Source organism: Rhipicephalus microplus, chromosome 6 (assembly GCF_043290135.1).
Source record: "Rhipicephalus microplus isolate Deutch F79 chromosome 6, USDA_Rmic, whole genome shotgun sequence".
NCBI lineage: Eukaryota > Metazoa > Arthropoda > Arachnida > Ixodida > Ixodidae > Rhipicephalus > Rhipicephalus microplus.
The window spans coordinates 119,620,220-119,643,264 of NC_134705.1; the positions used below are offsets into that span (position 1 = coordinate 119,620,220).

The following is a 23,045-nucleotide window of genomic DNA, read 5'->3' on the forward strand; positions in this document are numbered from 1 at the left end:
TAGCTTCCATAGCGTCGGACACGCATGCATTAATGCCTGTTCAATTGTGTGGGTGAGGTAAACGTGTATTTCGGAAATCATTCAGACATCGATTTAGATCTGGTTTATCTGCCATTATTCAGCAGCGGGAATCGGTGATGAATACAAAAGGCCACACCTATGCCATTTTTTTTTCTTTGAAGCATTTGACGTCGTTTCTCATCAGAATTTAAGAACAATTATTAGCTATGCGTAATGAGAGGGAGGTGCTAACGTTCGCTGCATGCTGCTTAAGAAACATAAGACAAGGCGTATAGCATAAATGTGTGCCTCGGAAGAGTTATCAGTGTATTCCAGTGTACCGCATAACTCAGTTCCCAGGCATCCTATTGTTTTAGTGTATAATAATGGTATTCATATTTCTGCCGAGCCGCCAATTTGTACTGCGGGCTGATTGTAAACGACTGCAGAGTATAATGAATCATAAATTATCAACAAAGCTGAAATAAACGAAACTATGCTTTACGCTCAATTTAATAAGAAAATGGCATGATTCTATGGAATCTGAGTGACTTACAATGAAAATATTTTGATGGCCACCTTATCGCATAACAAAAACATATATGTAGTGCACATTGATATGACTGTCCAAATGCGTAATTGTTAATTGCTTATTCTTTTAATCTTCAAATTATGCCAAACTATCCAATGTATTCACTCCTGCATTGGCCTGAGGAGGGGAACGAAGTATCTGCAAATGAAAAAAATTAAAAACATGTGCCGTAAACAAGAATGTTTCTCTGTAGAATACTGCCATTAAACAATTTAGCATACATCATAATTTCTGTTGCAAAAAGTAGAATAGTCTGAGCACTCAATATATTTATTAGGCAAGACTACAAATTTTTGGGACGTCACTGTCTTATTCGTTTCTTTCTCCCCGGGAAAGATGTATCCATGGGGGATGGCAGTAGGGAAATGAAAGAATGTCAAATTCACTGAACATTCCACACAACTTGTCTCAACAGCGGTAATCCACTGATGCTTTTGAAAGCCGGGTTGGGTCTCCCGTTTTGTGGTGTCCGACCTGAAATCCACATATCCACATCGCTGAAAAACTGCACAAAGACAAACACACGCTGCAAGAGGTCTGCAACGTTACTTCATTTTATAAAACCTATAAATCAGTGAAGCGTAATGTTATAATCAAGCACATTATGAACGCATTGCAGTAATGTGCAAAACATCTATAGACTATTTCGCCTCGGCGGTATAAAATATATGACAATCACGGGTTGGCACTCTTAACGTTAGAAAACTAAGTTCATTGCGGTGATATTTGGAATAGCCCAACAGACGCCCAGCTTCGGTGTTCGAATGAACGTGGCCGTTCATTGAGAGTTTCATACTGTCTGCCGACGCCGGCTAATGTCGTAGTGGAACTTTCTAAATTCTCTGAGCCGCTCGAAAGGACCGTTGGGGCGACACTTCTTGGAGATGTCCGTCAAGTGCACATTGAACAGGAACCACGTGAAGTTGGCCCTCTTTCTGTTTGTAGTCATGACGAACTCGGCCTGAAAGAAAAATATTATTGCAGTATAAGTTTTGTTACAACAAAAACTCAATTTTATCTCTCGAGTGTGCGGTCTTCTGGCAATGAAGGTGTCACGGACAGCTTGAGATGAACCAGTGTCCCGCAAACAACTTCCCAAATTTCAACAATTATCCATATAAATGCGATTACTACGTAGAATGAATATTTTTCTTAGAGATAGCATTCGTGACTACAGCAAGAAAGAAACTGCGTGAAGCACCCTTTCAGGCAATAAATCTCGTGCACGTACGCTCGTATCTAAAACATAACGAGAGTACAAGTCATCCCTACATATATTCTTTCAAATCACTTATGCTTAGACATGTCGCAGTCAGAAATAGGTCGAATTCAAATTCATTATTCCAACTTTCTGAAACCCAAGCTTATATTTTCGTGCGTGCAGCTACAACTACTTAGTGCCTCATTTCAGCAGCGCTAAACATTCAGCTAATCAGAATTTCAAGAATTTCGGCATGAATTTAAGTTTAAACACTACCTGCGTGTTTCTCTGCAAAGCTCCAACATTTTACTGAAAAGAATCGGGTACAACCATCCTGGAAGCTGTAACTGCTGAATCCACCATCCACCACGGTGGCCTAGTGGCTATAGTGTTGAACCCCAGGTCACGGGTTCGAATACGGATCATGGCGACAGTGTTTCCGGGGAGGCGAAAAGAGTTAAGGCCCGTGTGTTTGATATTGTGCACTTAAAAGAACCCCAGGTGGTAGAAATTTCCGGAGCCCTCTACTACAGCGTTTCTCATAATCATATCGTGGTTTCGGGACTATAAACCTCAACAAATTTTATTGTTACTGAATACGCACGCTATGCATAGCCGCACAAGCTGCTTAAAAATGCACAATTATTGTTATACGAGCGTAAAAGTATTCCTCGGTATATGACTATATAATAGCTGCCAGAATACAAAAAAACAAAGCCAAGGCAACGTGCATTCTATATGGAAACAAAAAATGTACTTATCAAATTAGCCAGTATTTAGTGCATATATACGAAATACACAAGTAACGGATACAAATGTTGAAAGCGATTATTTTTAAGATATCCTTTGTGTCAGAGCAGTGAAAATCTCGTAGTATCTAATGAACTTGATTCATATGAGCTCTTAGCGGTCGTCTTTGATACCACGCACAAAGTTTGCTTGCTCATACCTGCAGAGAATGGATGTTATGTGCGTTCCTTCATTCAAAATAGGTACGCCCATTCTAACCTATTGCATACCAATAGAATCACTGGATAAATCATTTCTTAAAATGCATAGATCGTAGATAAATCAAGGGTGCCCCACTACACGGCTTGCAGGGCTGGTGTGAGTGGTACCTCTGTATTTTCGCTGCTTCTCGGGAATATCGAGTGCGCCGAATCTTGAGTACAAGCTTTAAACTTAAATTTTGCTGTTCTTTTTAATCTTTCAATATTCTTTTTAATGTGGTTCGTTCTCTATTTCTGGACGTGTTTACCGAATACCAGAAGCATCCTATGAAAATATCCTGAGGTCAATTGCGCCACATAACCCACATCATTTCTAACAAGATTCGAAGCGCCGATAATGTCAAACAGTTACAACCCGCTCGGATGGAAGTTCTCATCGAGCTTGAGAACGTCGACAGTCTCACGCACCGGTAAGCATATTGGTTACTATTTTTTTTTATTATCTGCTTTGCGTGCCACCACAAAAGATGTAGTGGTTGGCGTTTGTTGGTCCCAAAAGAAGCAAAGCGTGCCATAGGTATACGGACACAGTTGTATCTTTTTCGATGAGACTAAAATATTCCAGCGTTGATTTCAAGTACGTTTTCATATATTTCTAAGTTGTCTTTATTGCACTTCTACTAACTCATCATGTATCCACATACCATCATGTATCCACATACCTCCTGACGATGTGTCGGAATTATTTATTACACGAATAAAATACTGTCATAAAGTAATTTGGCAGTAGGAACTGTGACGCATCTACATTTTTGTCTGCTTCTAGTTTTTATCGCAGAAGAATATGAGTGAAAATATATACCTTTTCCCTCATCGTTTCAACGGTGTCATAGGTGTAGAACAGCGTCCTCCGTTGAACATTAGCGACGCTACCGGCGGCCTTTTCAGCTGTCAGAATCTCTTCCTTAGCTCCGCAGGTCTAGGGGCAAGAAATTATTAAAAAAAAAGATTCATTTACTAGTACAAAGCTGTCCGGCTCCACCGTAATCGGAAGTAGATGAAAGCACGAAGCAGGTGCCGGCTAGGGAGACAAGCTCGAAATTATAAGCATTTAAATTGGGGTAATTATTGAAAATTACGCTGCGAAATTTCAAAATCATTTTATGCATTTTGGCAAGCGTTCACCCGACCGCACAGCACCACGCCCAGCAAGCAGTGGGCTGGTTTGTACGAACGTCATTATTTGCTGTCGCTACGTTAGACAAATCTTGCGTTTCGGATAGCGTATGCGGCCATGACGTGACATCACGCTGGTATGCCTAACACAACGTCATGCCATTCTCAAAGGAGACCGCAACTATCGCTGAGGAACTCGCTCGGCGCGCTAGTTAGAGAGAGTGTGGGCACAGTTTACGATGGCTAGTATCTTAAAGGAACATCGCTATTGCGAAATGACAAACAAAACTTGAGCGATCTAGAAGTAGTAGCTGCAGTGATATTGTGAATAAACGTTTGAAAGAACTCGCAAAGAGTGTTTTTATAACCTGTTTTGGTATTCATCAGCGTACGCGTTTTTGTACAACAGGTTGGGGTCAGATTTCACGCTTGTTGGAGGTCAGATTGTAACAGTTGTTCTCAGGGGGGGGGGGGGGGGGGGTTCATTTTTTTTCCTGACGGCACTCGGAATAGCTCAATAAAGCGCTCTATCTTTTGGGTAAAGGTAACTTGAAGGTTGCCCACAACTAAACCTAAAAAAAATTTATTCTTATTAAGAGAGAATGGCATACTGGTGGTCTTCATGAAATAAATATTGAAACTCTTCAATTGTGTTTCTTTATGGGTTCCAATGACCCAAAGCAACTTTAGGCTAGTATAAGCGCCGTAGTGGAGGGTTCTGAATAATTCTGTCCACCACGCGTCCTTTTGATATCCTCTGACACAACACAGTTCATAGAACTCGGCTAACCTGTGAACTGTCGCCGATAATGAAGCCGCTACAGTTCTCGTATACTGCGTCGGTGGGCCGCCGGTGGGGATAAGTCATGTTGTAGATGAGGGTGCCCATCTGGAAGGCGAAGGCCAAAACTTGGCTCGGGGGCTTGAAACTGTCGTTAGCCATTTGCACTACGTAGTCCTGTACCAATTGGAGATGAAAAATGCGAGAAAAATGAGAACTCCGCCACAACGTAGTGAACAAACAACGTCGTGCGGGCAATGGCAGTCGTTAACAGGAATTCGGCGAGTGTTGTGAAACTAGTCAGCTTCGTGAGTTCTTTTTTTTTTACTCAGTGGGGAACTCTGTGAGTTGTTTGCCTGCTGCCACAAATTAGAAATTTCAAAGAACCAAGTGCGCGACCAAAAATACGCAATTACAATGATGATGGATAACTGTGATCTTCAATTTGTTCAGAATAATTAAGCTTGCCCCTCATAGAGGCAGGCTGCTTCCTCTGAAGCTGCACTGGTTCATTCGGGCGTAATATTGATACATGTATGAGCAAACCGAATCGTATTGCACAGTTTCTATGAATAAAAAGAGCAAGGTCTCCTTGTGCAAGCGTGAAAATTAAAAATAATTATTTTTCATTATCAAGCTTTGGAATCTTTCTCATCTGAATTAAGTCTTCAAGTCTTTTATGACAGAATGACTGAATAAACGATTGATTGTGCTGATACAGATTACTGTGATTTTTAAATACTAACAGACGAATGGCAGTTTGCATGGCTCTGTGCGTGTTTGATGAGCCTTCCACATTAAGTAAACGGTCTTGAATATGTGCATTTCTCGAAACACTTTAACGGCATAGTTCTTTGTGAAGTTACTAACTCGGTCCATAGGCGGCGCCAACATATTGATAGCATACCTTATTGAGTTTATGTCCGAGCTATCTTGCTCCCGAAATTTTCAGAGCTGAAGGGCTAACGATAGTTATAGCGCGAGAACAGAAGGACGACACAGAGACAAGAAGGTCACGAAGGACACGTGTCCTTATTGTCTCTGTGTCGTCGTTCCGTTCCCGCGCTGAACTTTTGTCATGTCATACCAACTAGCCCAAGCTGCCACACTTCTATGAAGGGCTAACACACAACTAACATTGCGCTTATGGGATTCAGAAACGACAGACGTTGTAGAATGCCTGGTGACTAGAACACCTCTAGAAGTAGAATTTAACACATCTGGCACTTTGTAAACGTAGCAGTAACAGAAATGACACTGAGCTAGAATGCATTCAAGTGTATTTTTTGTTTTTGCAATGAACTGAATAAATTCCAAAGGGTGAGCAGCGCCCACTACGAATTTAAATTCTTGTTTAATAATGACATTGTGTGTCACCCGGAAAACCAAGAACATTACTTAATTTAACCCATCAAGCCCTTGGGTGCTCAAAAAACGCGTTAAAGAAACATCAGCAAATATTTTATCATCGTATTCCGCAATTCTCGGGAGCATTTGTATCAATAACTCTCGAAAATTGTCAACACAGCCACCAAAAATCACGAACATTTATGACATATATATGAAATATAATTGCTAGTACGGCCAAATAATTGCATTATTTTCTAGCTGTTCCCCTAGAAAGCAAAGAACTGGAAAGTACCCACTCTCATTAGGTCTCACATTCTTTTCAGCATTTACTATGTTCGTTAGACACGAACACTGCAATACCCTCAGCGTTGCCTTTCTAAGAAGAGTTTTCTGGATAGCGGCTGATTCTTAACATTACAAGCATCGGCATTCAGGGAGTTACGTTAGGCGATGAATAAAGTGATCTTGTTACCTACGCCTCATTAGCCCCTACAACTGGCACTCTAAGCATCTGTTTACACTTGCGGTACTGTGCACGGTGGATAAACACGTGCTTCAGGACAGGCTGTCTCGCGCTCAGCATTTGTGCCTGTAACCTAAATGGAGCTATCGTCCTGCCCGGAGGACTTGCCTTGTAGGTGCCATACTTGGGGTGCATAATAATGCGAAAGCCTTAGATGCTCTTCAGACACGAAAACTGACCATCGGCGTTGGCGTCTGGTGGCGTCGCCGTCGACACGAGTGATGTGAAATACCATTACATGATGCCGTTAACACATGGCGTCATCGTGACGTCATCAGAGCGCCAAAGATAGCCGAAGCTTGTTATCGTGGCATCGCGATGACATCACATGGTGCCAACATAGCACGCCACTGTCCCTCGGCTAGTAGTGAGCTCATTGTGGAAGCAGTACAAAAAAAAAAGAAACGAAAAAACAAGGGGGATACAGAAAGGCAGAGTTCAATCTTGCGGTTTGGCTGGTTGATAACTCGTCATATTGTAAGTAGATTTAGCGATATACAGGAATCCCTCAAACCTCTCACACATTTACACTCGCTTCCACTGAAGAATAACACGCAGCACACAGCACTTAATCACTGTGTGTGGTGTGTGTGTGTAAGTGAGTGTGAATGTGTGAATGTTTCGAGGGATTACTAAGTTGCGTTTAACCTGGAAGCAGTACAAAACCGCCTTACGGGCAGTAAGCTTTTGGAGAGGGGCGAGATGGGAACAGTACATCGAGAGAGGAGAAAAAGTAGGCAGCTTTTGCAACGAGTCGTCTTAGCACAATGCATAAGAGACCCTGTGAGTTGTATATGCGCGCTCCAAATACAGTGTTGTGAGTGAACAGCATGAATGCTTCGTCTAATGTGTTATGTATCACAACAGTCAATATAGTGCTTAGCTGTCACAGCTGGCTAATCATTGTATCCGTAGCTACAGGTATATCCTCTTAGGCACGCCAGGTGGGCGGTTCACTAAGAAAATGGTAATAAGATTAGCACGCATGTCTGTAGCAGCCTTAAGTATTTCTGTAAAATATTCTTGTATAAATTACAGTTATATAGTTACACCTCAGTTACTGTTATTGATGATGGCCCGTAGAGATACTTTAACACGGCTGCCTTTAGTTCTTCGAAAGAGTAGCCAAAGTTGCTGGTGAATATTTTGATGCAACTGCGCCGAGCAAAAGGCACAATGCGCCAAGGAGACATAGAAGAGGCCTACAATATGCTCCTAAAGTTCCAGTAAAATTTCAGTAAAAAAACGTTAGACGTCCTTTCACCAAAATGAACTGTTGCAAGTTTGTCCAAACAGTTAGCTTGCTCTCTTTGTCTGTAGGCCTTCCTGCGGTTCAATCAGGGCCACTTCATTCAAATGTTGCACCAGCTTTCCCGAGTTCAAGCCTTGCTGAATCGAAGACGTTACGCCAATTAGCGCAGTAATATGTGACTATGTCAAAGTTTTGTCAAAAACGTATTTCTCTTTAGCACGAAAGGGTCCATTATGTGACAGTCCACACTCACGAATCTGGGCGGGTAGTCACTGATGCTCCTAAAGGTCGTCGGTGGCAGAGCGATGCACGCACTGGCGCTGGGCACACTCAACACGCAGGTGATGACAACGATGATGTCCTTCCTGCATGCAAAATAGGTTAACAAAATAGACCAAAAAGATGGCTTCACACGTTCCTTTCACAATAACTTGTTCTACAAGGGGCCTGAGCTATGAGTTATGGAGATTAGTTAGCCCCCTGCTTAACTCTCTTGCGGAGGGCCGTGCTATATAAGGACGAGCGAAGAAATTTAAGCCAGTGGGTAGAAAAATTGCTTACCAAGGCAATGCGTATACCAAACACAATAATGCGAGGAACGGTCTCGATGAGACAGCTACTTAACTGCAGCTGAATGGAAAACAAATTACGCGACCGATGTATCTGTAGGGAAAAGACAGCTACGGAGAGACCAATTCGACGGGTGCGTTCTGACGAAAATATCTAGATTAATGAAGGAGAGGAGCCATAGCGCTACTTTTTTGCATTTGGGAAACCTGTAATGCTCGAGATTTCAGTGTACGATAATCATCAAGCAATTTAAAATGTTGTATGAATAAGTAAAAAAAATATTTATCGAAGAATCTACAACCCTGCTCTCCAGCTCAATAAATCCAAACTAAAATAGGAATTGAGATAGTAGGACAAACAAAACATGTAGTTATTTTAAGACGGCACAGTCTGCGTAGCTCGTCAAGTTATTCCGCAGTGTTAGTCACAATAAATTTATTGTAAGTATGCTGATATTTTATTTTTCTATGACGATTATTGCAGAATATGTATTATGCCATCATGTTCAGTGCCTAACCCTGATGTTATCATTTCGCTACGAACACATCTGCATTTTGGAGATGTGATTGCAGTGGAATGTCATCTTCATCTCATAGTTCGGGCATGTCATTCCGGTTTCCTCATTTTGTTACGACTATGGAGAAAGACGTCTATGAAATTCAGTTCACCTATTCAGCCATCCATGCAGTTGTTCATTCGCCTGTTGTTTTATCCGTGCTTTGACTTTCTCTGCACTTGCGCCTTAATAAAACTGAACAGGGAAGCGTTAACACGATTCTTGAGGCATTGGTTATTTGAATTGATCAGCTGATGATGTCCGTGATGTAGAACTTACGTAGTGTGTTGTGGTTGCGACGAACGAAAGGTACAAAGAAGTACGAAACAATAGCACGGGACAAATGGTAAGCAAACTTTCAACTGACTTGATAGTTTAAACAGGTAAGTTGAGATTTGTGAGTTTCAACTTACAAGAGTTGAAAGTTTGCGCATGCACCACCTGTCCTGTCCTCTTGTTTCATGACATCTTCGTACCTTCCCCCTTAGCGAAACATTACAATGACGTACACAAACTAGCCTAAATTCAAGCTTTGCTAAAACTTACGCATTCGACGCGAGGATCAGAACCTGCAGTCTGTTCCAGGAGATCTTTTTGTTGTAGAAGAAGAAGCCGATTCCATAAATAACTCGTGACGTTGGTGCCTTCAGCCTCGTTATTCTCTGGTAAATGAAAATGGATACAAAGAAAACTGTTATTCGAAAGTGGGACTGAACAATGGGTGAATCGGCGCTTATTCATCGTGGCTAACCGCGCGAGAAACGCAGACAACCACAAGATGTAAACATGGTCGAGTGCACTTCTCATTTTCGTTTTTGTTTAGTTGTTAAAAGAATGACTTTCTTCCATCTCAATTCGTACAATTACGCACTACCACAGATACCGAAAAACTAAATATTTCTTTGCACTCGCGCTCTTGAACGTTTCAGTGAAAACTAAGGCATGTGTTGCGGCAATCACATCAGTCTCTCTTGTAAACATTCCGACATTTATGTTATAGTATAGTTTTCTTGAAATTGTCGAGCTGCTCACTGCTTGATCGCTCAGCACGCAAGGAAGGACAGGTAAAATTTTATTGTTTATTTATTTATTTATTTATTTATTTACTTATTTATTTATTTGTTTGTTTATTTTATTTATTTATTTATTTATTTATTTATTTACGACTACTGTCAGCTCTTACATAGGGATGTTACAGGAGTGAAAAAAAAAGTACATGAAAAAATAGCGAACCTTCTAAGAACAGAACATAGCTAACAAATATAATCAGAAGTAACAAATTAAAGGACAATAATGAAGTCATCAAAAAAAAACGCAACCAATAGCGCGACCAAGAACTTAATCATTGAATGCACTAGACCATGCAGAGACAAAAAAGGCATCATTATTATGAACGAGGATATGTGCTATAGGTGTTTTAAAAACATATCTATAGAAGAGCTTGAAATGCTTCATCGCTCAACGAATTCCGTCTATTGATAGCTCTTGGAAAAAATCTATACCTAAAACAATTGGTGGAAACAGCAGGTGCAGGAATAAGTATTGAATGGCGATGCCTAGAAGTTTTAGTACGAAAAATACTGAAATATTCAGCATACCTTACATAAACACGGTTATCAATATTGAGGTGAAGATACTTAAGTGTTTCGTGTTTTGTCCTAGCTTCAATTGTGGGTAGCTCCGCTAGTGCATAACCTCCCTGTCCTTCCTCATTTATTCCTCCTCCTCCTCCTCTGCTAGTGCACACAGTTGAGATGGGGAATCTGTCCATCGATATTCATTAGATATAAACCGTACAGCTAAACACTGAAGTTTTTTTAATATTTGATATGTTTGTCATCGTGAATGGATCCCAGACAATTTTCGCGTATTCAATTATTGGTCTAATAAGCATTTTCTAAGCTCGAAATTTACTCGACATCCGCCTCAGTGGAATAGTGGCTATGGTGCTTCGCTGCTGACCCGGAGGTCGTGGTCTTGCTCCCGGCCGTAATGATCGCGTTTAGGTGGAGGAGAAATGATATAGGCCCGTGTACTGTGCAATGTTAATGCACGTTAAATACCGCCAGACGGCCTAATATTTCCGGAGATCTCCACAACGACGTCTCCTAATCATGGTTTGGGATGTACAACCTGTGATATTAAAATTTACTCGACAAAGCGTTACGAATGAAAGCGCAGATCTGAGGCGGAATAATGTTTACACGGGGTGTTTTCGATGCCCAGTACTCCGTTTATGTGCCAGAACCTTTACCGCGCAACAGTTCATGGAGCCTTGTAGTCTACCATAGTGAGGCACATCACCACCGCATTACGTCTCGTAATTCCCGCACAGCTCACGTCGGCTCAAACCGTCGTAAGTGGCTTTTCGTGGAACTGTGACTGACACAGACGACACCTGTAAACGTGAACTGTTTGAACAGGGATGATATCAAGCGTTTCAAAATAAAGCCCTCTTGATATTGGGGCCTTGTTCCAGCCAACAAGCTCATAGGGACACAGTTTTCTAAAATTAACTAGAGGGGACTCTGGCACTGCTACCGTTCAGCTACCATGGGAATGATTGGTAGTAAACAAATTTGCCTAGTCTTCGTACTTGCGGGGGACAAATGGCACTTGTGGCTTCGTTAATTTCTGTGTTTAGGTTTTGTTTCGAAAGAAAGAACGAACCCTTTTCAATTTCGTTAGTTGATTTGAAACGGTAAGCCTAAAAGTATAAGGTGGTGAAGCGCAACCACTGAACAGTTACTTATTTTTGTTTCGTGAGAAAGCAGCTCCACGCCACACAAACACACACGGAGCCAGAAGTACGAAGACTGGACAAGTCCTTGTACTATGCTCGGCGAAGCGCCGTGCGTTGAAACTCCCTTAGACACTAGCGCCAGAGTTCACTCTAGTGTATATATAGGAAACTCTATGCTCAAGGGGACAAAAAAGTGGAAATATGAATTATTTTAGAATGATGAAGTGCACTCTGAACACTCTACTGTCTAATTTTTGCATCATAGGTTCATTAAATAAGGATAAAATCAATGTTGAAGTTTCATACTGATATTTTGTGCCCAAATCTCCGCACGTGACGTCACTGATAACAAAATGTATCGTATTTGCGTGACATTGGCTAGATGAAGTTTTATGAAACATCGTATGCTAAATCTATGGCACCCACAGATGAGGAAGCACTTGAATTTTACCTATTAGGAACTACGTAGGATCTCGTAGACTGCATAAAAATCTCCTGTGTACACATACGTCAAGTTGTTTAGTGAGGGAATCTCAAGGTGGCGTCTCCAGCCGCATTTTCTTTTCGCGGGCTTGCTCACTAACGAAGTGTCGTCTAACGGTATAAGTGACATTTTCGGGAATGCGGAATTATATTTTCCAAATACGCTAATTTTCTCTTTCCTCTATAGTGTGTCTTTGAAAATCATGCTAATTAAAGTTCATTTTCACATTTCCCAAAATCTTAAAGCTAACATTAGCATACTAAAATACGAAGAATGGGTGCGCCATTCTCTTCTGGCTTTCTCTTTCTTTAGACGCGATTCACGAAGCCAGCAGTCTGTTTGCGTGACGTCATAATAGGTTCTCGATTGCTGCATATACATCCGCCACGTTGGATCAGTGGTTGGGCTGATCGCCTGCTAAGCCGGAGGTGACCGGTTCGATCTCGGCCAGGGTGGTCTCATTTTGATGAAGGCGAAATGGTAGAGGCCCATGTAGTGTGCATTGTATTAAGTGCGCATTAAAGATCACGAGATGGTCGAAATTCCGGAGCTCTCTACTACAGCGTCTCTCATCATCACATCATTAGTTTTAGGGCGTAAACTTAAGTTTTAATATTAGTATTATCAACAGGTTCGCATACGAGGGTATAAGGTTGTTAATTGCTGTGCAGCCGTACTGCCTTTTTTCGCATGACTATCACTCGTGATAAGCTCGTTTCACCTCGTTTCGGGCATTTTTTTTTTACTTTGAAAACAAAGATAATAGGGTATTGCCGAAAGCCTTATCCTGATAGGCTCAACACATAGTGCTGGCATTGCGGGCATGTTTTATGTAGAAATAAATAGCGAGAAAAAGCAACTGCCGGTGTAAAAGCAAGAAAGAATACACTATCTTTTCTTTAAACTTGGAGTGGTATCGGGTCCTTATAACCGCATGCTCTGTAACACATCATGCCATATATTTCCTGATTCCTCATTGGGCGTTGCCTCTGCCACCGTCGAACGAATAGGGTTGATCTGTCGATAACAAACAGTCTAGCAATTAATCTCGGGTGATGCAATGACCAGCGTTAACACAAAAAGGAATCAACAATTACCAAACTGCGCAAATAGTGTTCTGTTTGTAATAATACAATTTATCCATTTATATGTTTCTTATTTCAAAATACCATAAAGCATTTATGCTGTGCTTTTTATTTCAGTGTCTGTATTTGATCATCTTAATTGCTTTCTCTTAATAACTATCCCTAAGCACTACGAAGTAGTGAAGGCAGCCGGCAAGTCGGTGCTTTTAAATGCGTCTTACATCGAGAGCAGGCTCCACGTAGAAGGACGCCTCCAGGACTCTGTTGTCGTAGTCGTACATGTTGAGGATGCCTAAATGCACGACGTTCTGCCGCCGTAAGAGAGCGAGCTCCTCTGATATGTCACTCGTGAATTGCGAGGCCTTGACAAAGCTGCGAAAAGACACAAGGAACTCCTGCAAAACCTCTGCGAATCACCACGCATAAGTGCGACATGCAATAGCATGTTTTTGTGTTTTTTTTGTACCCACTGCCATACGTTTCCCCAGTTCTAGGTATTCATCGTCCAAGCTTTAGCATCGACTCTTTCATTTGCTTCAGTGCTAGTGTGGGGGGAGAGATGATTTTAAATGAAAAGAAGGGAAAAGTGAAGCCCGTAACTGTCTCTCGGGGGGAGGGCCCCTCAACAGTAGCTCACGAGGGGTGGGGGTGAAGGAGGGATTAGAATGATAGGAATAAAAGGTATAGAGATAGAGAGAAAGGCAGGAAAGAGTGAGGCGCAGGGCCTGCGAGAGAGGGAAGTAAGGAGAAAATAAGAAAGATGGGCCGTCGCAGGAGTCTGAGGACGGGGCACCACTCGGCGAGAGCTCTTGTCCGTCAGGAGATGGCGTAGGGCGAGCCCAGTCGGCCAGAGCTGTGCTGTCGTCGGAGATCACGGGGGTACAACCATTTGGCACGAAATCCAGAGAGCGAGTCTAAACGTGTGCTCCTCAACGGTATAGCCATCAGTCCGCCTTAGTTTGAGGCAGTGGTTGTGATGCGATGGGTAGCGCTGCTTGAGTCACACGTGCGTCTGAGGGCTTTCCCACGGAGGTGCGATAGACGTGTTTTCCTCTCGAATATCACGTGTCTGTCAGATTTCTTCCTTCGTGCTCCTTCCTCGTGGCTCGAAGCAACCCTGCCACCACCTCACAGTGCTCTTACAGTCAGCACCTGCAGCAGCGTCGCAGTGATGCTTCTCCAATGGTTGCCCGCACAGCGCCACGAACGGTGACACGCTACACTGTGAACACAAAGAATGCAACACGCCCCCTCTCCCCAACTCCCTCCGCTACAAATCTGTACGCAGCTTTACCAACAAATTACTTCATATGATTTCCGTCTCGAGGGGCCAATCTTGGATGGTTCCTTCCACGACCGCAAAGAAAACGCGGAGGCTAAGTGATATGCGAGAGCAGGAAAGGGCTAGAGTAGATGGTGGTGAAAGGCTGAATTGAGCGCATCTGGCATTGAAAAAATAGAAGAGGCGTTGGCTCTACCAACTCAAGCTGCTTTAATACTTTCACTGGTCGACGGCGAGAGAGTTTGCGCGCTCTGTTTTCTCAGAGCAGTTCGCTCCATTATGAATCGCTTACACATACTCTCCCGCGAAGCTGCAGATTCGCGGGGAAGCAGAACGACAAGAGTACGCCACCTCCGCTGTTGTGCGAGCAACCTTGGTCGCACTTGGCAGCCAGGGCCAAGGTTGCCATGGAAACACAGAAACCGCAAGCAGAGGTGCTATGCAAGATTCCCCGGGCTTCTCGCGCACACGACTTTGCTTGCTCCTCACACTACGGTGCTCTCTGTTGACGCGCGAATGACACATCGATCACTTTTGGGCATACGCCTAAGTAGTGCCTAATAAATAAATAAATAAATAAATAAATAAATAAATAAATAAATAAATAAATAAACATATATATATATATATATATATATATATATATATATATATATATATATATACACACATATATATATATATATATATATATATATATATGAATGACTTGCAGTTAGCTTCATCGACAACGCACACTCCTTGGCATAATGGCTAGAGCCGCCAGCTTGAATTGAGAGGTTTCCGGTCCGACTCCGTGTGACAGAATCTTTTCTTCTTAATTTTTTCTTGGCGATCTGTTAGTATACATTTAAAAAGTCATATGCGTGATGGAACCTTCTAAGCGGAGCCGGTATGGACACGGTCACTTTCATGTTAAAATCCGGCCATGTCGAACAAATCTTGTGTATTCCTGTCTGTACACAAACTGCACTCACCGAGCGTCGAATGAAATTCCACAGGTGGTCTTCGAGTATTTTACTCCACACACAGTGGTGAACGTCGTGTAGCTGTCCATGTCGTCAACCGCCAAAATTTGGTTCTTGCTCGCGCGAACGTGCGTGTACATGACGATGTCACACAGGTTGTCGTCCGGGTACAGGGAAACCAGCGTGGCCGTCTCGGAGACCGAGCACAGAAGAGGTTGCGGCGTGGTTGTGGCTGCACAAAGCACACGTTGGAACAGTATTTCGTGGAACGTGCTCAAAAAGAGTTCTGTTATATAAATATTTTGAAGACAAGATGAGCTACCGTCCTGATAACTTCTACAGGGATCAGTACTCTTGTACGGCATCAGGACGATCTCTTTGAAGTTGCTATTGATCGACACGGAAGGGTATCTTTTTAACATGAAAGTTACGAAAGTACACAAGCTTTCAGAAGCATGAAAAAGCAAAATTTTAGGAATAATCAACCAGCAATTAAACTAACAGTCTGGTAGATAGAAAAAAAACAAGCGCGCGCAGCACACGCTGTCAAATTTAGCCATGTCGCCTTCAGAAGGCAGGCCGATGCAATTTTGCACCCACTGCGGGGGTGTCCGAATTCGCACGCCAAGCTACGCCATTTGATGTGCGCAGTGTGTTGATCGCGATGATAGTCGTGCCACATTTACACCTTATCGCCTCTGTGCGGAAAAGGAATCGCCATTCTCACCGATAAATATCGAGCCACATCATTTATTCGTGTTCGGTTGCACTCCATAAGCGAGTAAGAATAACACAATCTGCACTCTACAAATGCTCCAATGCATAGGTCCCATGTGCCACATCGCTTTCTTTTTTCAATCAGAATCGACACGCCTGTCTATGCTGCATACACAGATATGTGTCGTGTTAACGAAGCGTTGGAAACACTTGTCTTTTTCAGCATCGCGTTGCACTGTCAGCGCAGCGTGATAAACACTATGGTCATTGGAATTACTTATGTGTGCCTTCTTTAGTAAGAAGACACACATACAAAGCATCAAGGTGGTGTAATGGTGCTTCATATATGCACAATAGTTGCTTTTTAATTGACAATTGCACAAGTGTGAACGCTGAAGCTTGAGAAATATTGGCAGGCACTGCGGATGGGGTTGGCCGTTTGAGGTATTGTTTGGTGCTATTAGGGAAATCACCGTTACCGCGGACAAACAGAAAGACAATATATATATATATATATATATATAAGTCAAGTAGATCCTCCAAGAGAACGGTAACAACGGAAGTGTTTAATTCGACAGTTTCGGCCAGAGTCTGGCCTTCATCAGGAGTCCTGATGAAGGCCAGACTCTGGCCGAAACTGTCGAATTAAACACTTCCGTTGTTACCGTTCTCTTGGAGGATCTACTTGACTTATTGCAACGCTACGGCCATTTCCGCCACCATGCCTATATATATATATATATATATATATATATATATATATATATCATAACCCTCTGTGAATGCGCTGTTCTGGATGGATGGACGTACAGACGGAAGGACGCACAGAAGCATACATGGACAACAGACTGACGGACGCGTGGACAGAAGCACGGACGCACGAACGGGTGGATGGACGGAAGCATGGATGGTTGGACACGCGGATGAATGGACGGATGCTTCGCCCCACTCGTCGTGATTCACTTCATGGATTTTTTTGTGAAAATCACCAAAGCCATCTAGGTATATTATTCCCAAGTACATGTTGTTAGAAACCATATATATATTCAGGCATCTAACGGGAGTCATGGGGAGAGGGCGCGAGGGGACCGTTTAGCCACTTTTACCCTCGCCCTTCATTTTTCTCAGAAGTTCGGGCAGGGGTTCAACCAACTCATAAACCGCAAAACATAAAACTTTGCCTACAAACAGGACACAACCAGACAGATGTAGACGGTACCGGCGCAGACTAACAACATCGCATGCAAAGAATAACACTGCATAGCTGAAGTTACTACAGCAGGATCAGCCTACGTCGGAATCCTGCGACCCAAAATGTCATTCGCGACACAAGTTCGGCCTTTCCTTACAAGTAGTAGAAGCTGGCGTGGTAACTTCGGTGAGCCAGGTCACTTCGCCTTTGGTCGTCTTGGTTGCGTGGCTTTCGGTGCGCTGGGTAGTACGAGCGCGCGTCGGCAGAACCTGGAAAAATGTCATCGGTAAATTTACACATCGAGCAGCATTGCTGTACAGTGTTCTGCTGTCTGAAACTTATCTTTACCTACGCGACCCCCTGATAGTGATCTTTTTATCCCTCTAAAAAAATTGAGTGTTTGGGGAGTGTCCAAGGTATATGTATAGAAGTACGTGGATTCAGTAGTCGGCAGCTCGTTGCCACTGTTGCAACCTACGTTAGAAGGAGCCAACTAACTGAAAACAAAAAATAAAGAGTAAAATACGACGGCACACATTTGCCCTACATTGCACAACATTTATTTTTTTCTTAAATGCCGAACTTTTAGGCATCGTTCTTAATACGTGCTTTTATCGTGCCTTGTGGCTCACTAAATGCATGCGGGACAAGAAAAAAAACAAAGCTTGAAGAAGCAAAGTTGCTCTATTAGCCAAAAGACGTACTTACAACATGCGCAAAAAACTTTGCCGAGGCTAGTGTGAGACAACTTTTCACGAGCACAATAGCATCATTTTTCGAAACCTCACGATGCCCAATCACCTAAAACAACTGCAGTGAAACACCAGCTTTGAAAATATAGGTTTGTCAGCCGTAGAGTACGCATGAAACAACCACGAAAAAGTGAGCGATGCCTTGTTGACCTGGCACTGCGTGAACCAAAGAACACGCCGAACGAAACGCAAGCTCTGATATCCAATCGCCTGGATAGCCCCCGCCCTCCTCCCGATTTAAGGGACTTGACTAAAAATTGAGACAGTCAACTATTTACGTAGGGGTGAGATACGCCGTAAGGTAAGTTTATAGTTAGTTAACTTTACTATATATACAATTACAACTATTTGAAGAAAGATTTATATTGAGTATTTAGTTTTGGTTGTTTGTCCCCTCCTCTCCAAGTCGCGCATCAATCGTTGGCGGGCGTTGATGCCTGTGGCAATAGGTTTCCCACACTTTTCGGTCCAAGTTTCGCGACCCATGTCGTTTGACCATGGAGTGTCTCTGCAAAACAACAGTATTCGTCATCTACTTTGAGTACTTTCCTCAAGCTATCCCAATGGTTCCTGTGTTCACGGTCGCGAACGGCGCGCACGTTGCAAGTGTGACATAGCATTCCCGACAGCGAAGGGGCCAGGGCTGGGTTTTCAAGAAAAGAAATGCGAGCAAGTCTGACGACGATTATTGTTGTGTAGGAGAACTTTTCCGAGAATAATTCACACTTTTTCTTAAAGTGTAGTTGAAAACAAAACAACAGCACTGCTTCACTTGCTCTCCCAAGGGTGCTTCAATGATTTTTTTTGCATAGCAATGATTAGAATAATAAACAACAAGAGATACAGCTACCGGCACTGCCTGAGAACGAAGTGAAAAAAAAACCATTAAAATGTCATTCCAAAGTTATTTTACCTTGTTCAATTAAAAATACTTGGTAATAGATAAACATTTTTGGAGGACCTGTGAGTTTGGTGTTCTGTGTAAAATTATGGCTAATTTGGAAGTCGCATCACCAATTTATGTGCCTTGGAAACGTTGGATCTATCCACGCATGTAACGGGAGTAATTAGGAGAAAGCACAAGGGAACCTTTTAGCCAGTCTCACCCTCCCCTTTCATTGTTTCTCAGAAGTTCGGGGCAGGGGCCCAACCAACTTATGAAGCGCAAAACTTAAGACTGCGCCTGCCAACGGGACACAAGAAAAGAAATGTGGATGAGACCAGCACAGACTAACAATATCTAGAAGCACCTTTCTTCGTGTCTCTTGAATGTAGTAGTTTTATATTTTTAGTGTCTAAGCGACTAGCTCTCCACCGTACGCCTCTTGAAATATGAAGTGGTCTTTCGCGCTTGCCAATAGTGCGGCGATATTTTCTGGCAGCAAAGGAAATAATTGACATTACCTGGCACGACGTGCATATTTTGTTCGCTCGCGAGTGGTTGTCATCTTTATTTCAACTGGCTATGCCTTTCAGCCGACTAGCGAACGCCAACCACCTGCCGGACCTTGCCCTCGGTGTGTTCGTAGCGTCCCCGATGCCTCTACTGATCCTGTGGATTCTAGATGCTAAACGTCATGTGGTCGAACTTAATCCGGTGTGCGGCGTGACTACCCTTGCAGCGCATGAGCGCCCCTTTCTCCTCTCTTACGCTTCCACTCTTTCGCCTCGCAACGCCGGTGCACGCTGCTTCTCCACGCCCACCGTTCATTCTCCTCTAGGCATCCCTCCCAGCAGCGTTTACACCAACAATACGCATAGTAGACCCCTCCCCGTCTCTCCTATCGTACGCTTTTTCTCTCACCTCGCAGCACCGACACAGACAGCGTATGCTAGCGAGTTCCTTGATTGAAAAAAAAGACTGTTCACGCTGCACAACCGTTCACTGGCCACCCCGTATATTTAGGCACTGGATCTTGACCTCCAAGGTAGTGCCGGTGGGAGATTTCTCCTGCGCCTTGTTGAGCAATAAAAATTTGCAGTGAGCACGTTAACACAAAAAAGACTGTGGGCTTCTGTGTCCGATTCGAGTCTCCTGTCTCTCATTGACCTTTAGCAGTGATTGGCATGTTCCAGTAGAAAACACCGGTCCATCACTGCGTGCTTCGCCCATCTAAGTCTTCTGTCTCTCATTCCCCATCAGCAGTTATCGGCATGCTCCCGGCATCACCACCTACGTCGTCTATCCTGTCCTTCACACTCATCAGACTCGTGATTCGGAAGAGCACGAAGTCATTTCGCTCACTGCCGCGGCCGCGGTTACAAAAGACGCCCGTAGCTCACAAAAAAATAAGTTAGGACTGTGACTGTTCTCGCTTATACTGTGTAGATTTGAGCGTTCGTTTCGTGCGTCTTCCTTCCTGTTTGAACAGCGTGCTTTAAGTGTCGAGCTGTAACAGTCGTTTGTCCGCGCTCATTTTCTGTATGCTCATTTCGTGCTTGCTTTCTGCTTTAGGTGTGCGCTGAAAGTTTCAAGCTGCATGCTGTTGCGTGACATTGCAATTTGTTTCTGCAGCAATCATTCCTTCGCCATTGTAATGAAACAACGCACAATAAATGCTTAAGTCCCTCTTCAAAAACACGATACACTTTCGTGTTTTACCGATACCTAAAAGCGGGCTCAGCTTGGTGAATATGTGAAAACTTACGGCGGTTGGGTGACTTTCAGGTGCGTCAGGCACAAATAGTTCAGGGATGGGAGAGCCTCCACCTCCACCGCCCCCTCCACCGCTACTGCCTCCGCTGAGAGCGCCAGAGCCACCATAACCGTCTTCATCGCTTATTTCCGCTGGAACAAAACGTATTAGATAGATAGATAGATAGATAGATAGATAGATAGATAGATAGATATATAAATAGATAGATAGATAGATAGATAGATAGATAGATAGATAGATAGATAGATAGATAGATAGATAGATAGATAGACAGACAGACAGACAGACAGACAGATAGATAGATAGATAGATAGATAGATAGATAGATAGATAGATAGATAGATAGATAGATAGATAGATAGATAGATAGATAGATAGATAGATAGATAGATAGATAGATAGATAGATAGATAGATAGATAGATAGATAGATAGATAGATAGATAGATAAAATCTCAATTTTAAGCATCGTCATGTACTGGGGCAGCGTTGGCGTTGTGGAATTCACTGGAAAATATCTATCTAGAGGCACCTAAATGGCTTCAAAGTGCAGTAGCTGTGTATAGTGGATAGAAAGATAAAATCTCAATTTAAAGCATCGTCATGTACTGGGGCAGCGTTGGCGTTGTGGAATTCACTGGAAAATATCTATCTACAGGCACCTAAATGGCTCCAAAGTGCAGTAGCTGTGTATAGTGGAAGAAAATTATTGCGGATATTTCTTTCTTGTTTCATACAAATATCTCAATTTTTTTAAAGAGTGCTGCTGTTGCACCAGTCGCATGAGTCCTCTTTTCTAGTGAAGCATCGTTTACCGCGGAATGGTAGCAATAGTCATTGATTGATTTGATGACATGTGAAGTTTAACGTCCCAAAACCACCATATGATGAGAGACGCCTCAGTGAAGAACTCCGAAAATTTCGACCACCTGGGGTTATTTAGCGTGCACCCAAATCTGAGCACACGGGCCTACAACATTTCCGCCTCCATCTGAAATGCAGTCGCTGTTGCCGGGATTCTATCCGGCGACCTGCGGGTCAGCAGCTGAGTACCTTAGCAACTAGACCACCGTAGCGGCCCCGGTAGCAATAGCCATATAACGGCCTGGTTCTAAACTTTCGAATTATTTTAAAGTACGTGGTTTTCGATAGCAAAAGACAAAGAAAACATACTCACCATCGTTGCCGAAGACGAAGAGGACCAGGAATACTAAGATGAATGCGATGGCCAGACAGCTGCAAGTCATGACGACCCACACCTTGCTGCCGCTAATCGAATGAGAGCAAAAGTAAATTAGGACTGGTATTGCGTGTTAACAGTAACTGTCAGTGTCACAACGTGATACTCTATGGAGCTCTCTATACTTAAAGACCTTAAATTATCGCAGAAATTTCTGTCTGTCTGTCTGTCTGTCTGTCTGCCTGTCTGTCTGTTTGTCCGTCCGTCCGTCCGTCCGCCAGTCCGTCCGTCCGTCCGTCCGTCGCACGAGTAAGTCACGCAGTGAAAGTTCAAGCCCTTGCTCAACACCCAACCCCGTTAATCTGTTGGCTGCGTTCATACTTGTCAACAATGCCGAACAAAAAGCAAATATTAGGCATGTAGTAGGCACAACATTTATCCGTAAGTGTTTCGCTCATAGCATATGCATATATGCGTTGTTCATAAAACTGCGGCGTCTTTTACGCTGCGCTGACAATGCAACGCAGTGAACGAAAAGGGGGTGTTTTCTACACTTGGCTGCGAGAACAAGGTAATGCCACCTACCAGAGACTCTGCGTTCTACCCAAACTTTATTTTCTCGACATTTGTGCCAGATGGCGCTCATTTCTTACGCAGTGCTTCCAGACGGTATTTGCATCATCTTTCGACAGCATTTGCAGCAAAGCACGAAGATACACGGCCAATTATTTGCTTTCTTTTTCGGAATTACTACACACGGCCGCTCATTTCTGGTTATGGCGTTAGTGCGGCAGACACCAAGTGTCAAGTTTCAGACATCAAGTCACTCGACAAAAAGCGAACATTACGCGTTACAGCATTGCAGTGTTAAATTGTTACGAAAAAATTAGCTACATATGTACACGTCATATGTAGTTACAATGGTGCAATATTGGTTTGGCAAGCTACTGGAACAAAACGTCGAATAAACTTTCGGCCTTTATAAAAATGACTAAAGCATAGCGAGTTAGTTCAAGTGCGTGGGAACTTTCAGCT

General features: G+C 43.1%; 1 protein-coding gene across 1 annotated transcript; it reads right to left on the reverse strand.

Moving 5' to 3' along the window:
• Window positions 1-846: 846 nt before the first annotated feature.
• LOC142766011 (uncharacterized) lies at window positions 847-22,077 on the reverse strand. Its single transcript, XM_075867823.1, has 8 exons — window positions 22,008-22,077; window positions 15,523-15,745; window positions 13,485-13,635; window positions 9,498-9,613; window positions 8,079-8,190; window positions 4,710-4,877; window positions 3,606-3,722; window positions 847-1,553 (listed from the first exon to the last, which is right to left on the reverse strand). The coding sequence occupies exons 1-8, from the start codon at window positions 22,075-22,077 to the stop codon at window positions 1,383-1,385; spliced, it is 1,128 nt and encodes a 375-aa protein (XP_075723938.1). The 3' UTR covers window positions 847-1,382.
• Between the last annotated feature and the right edge of the window lie 968 nt (window positions 22,078-23,045).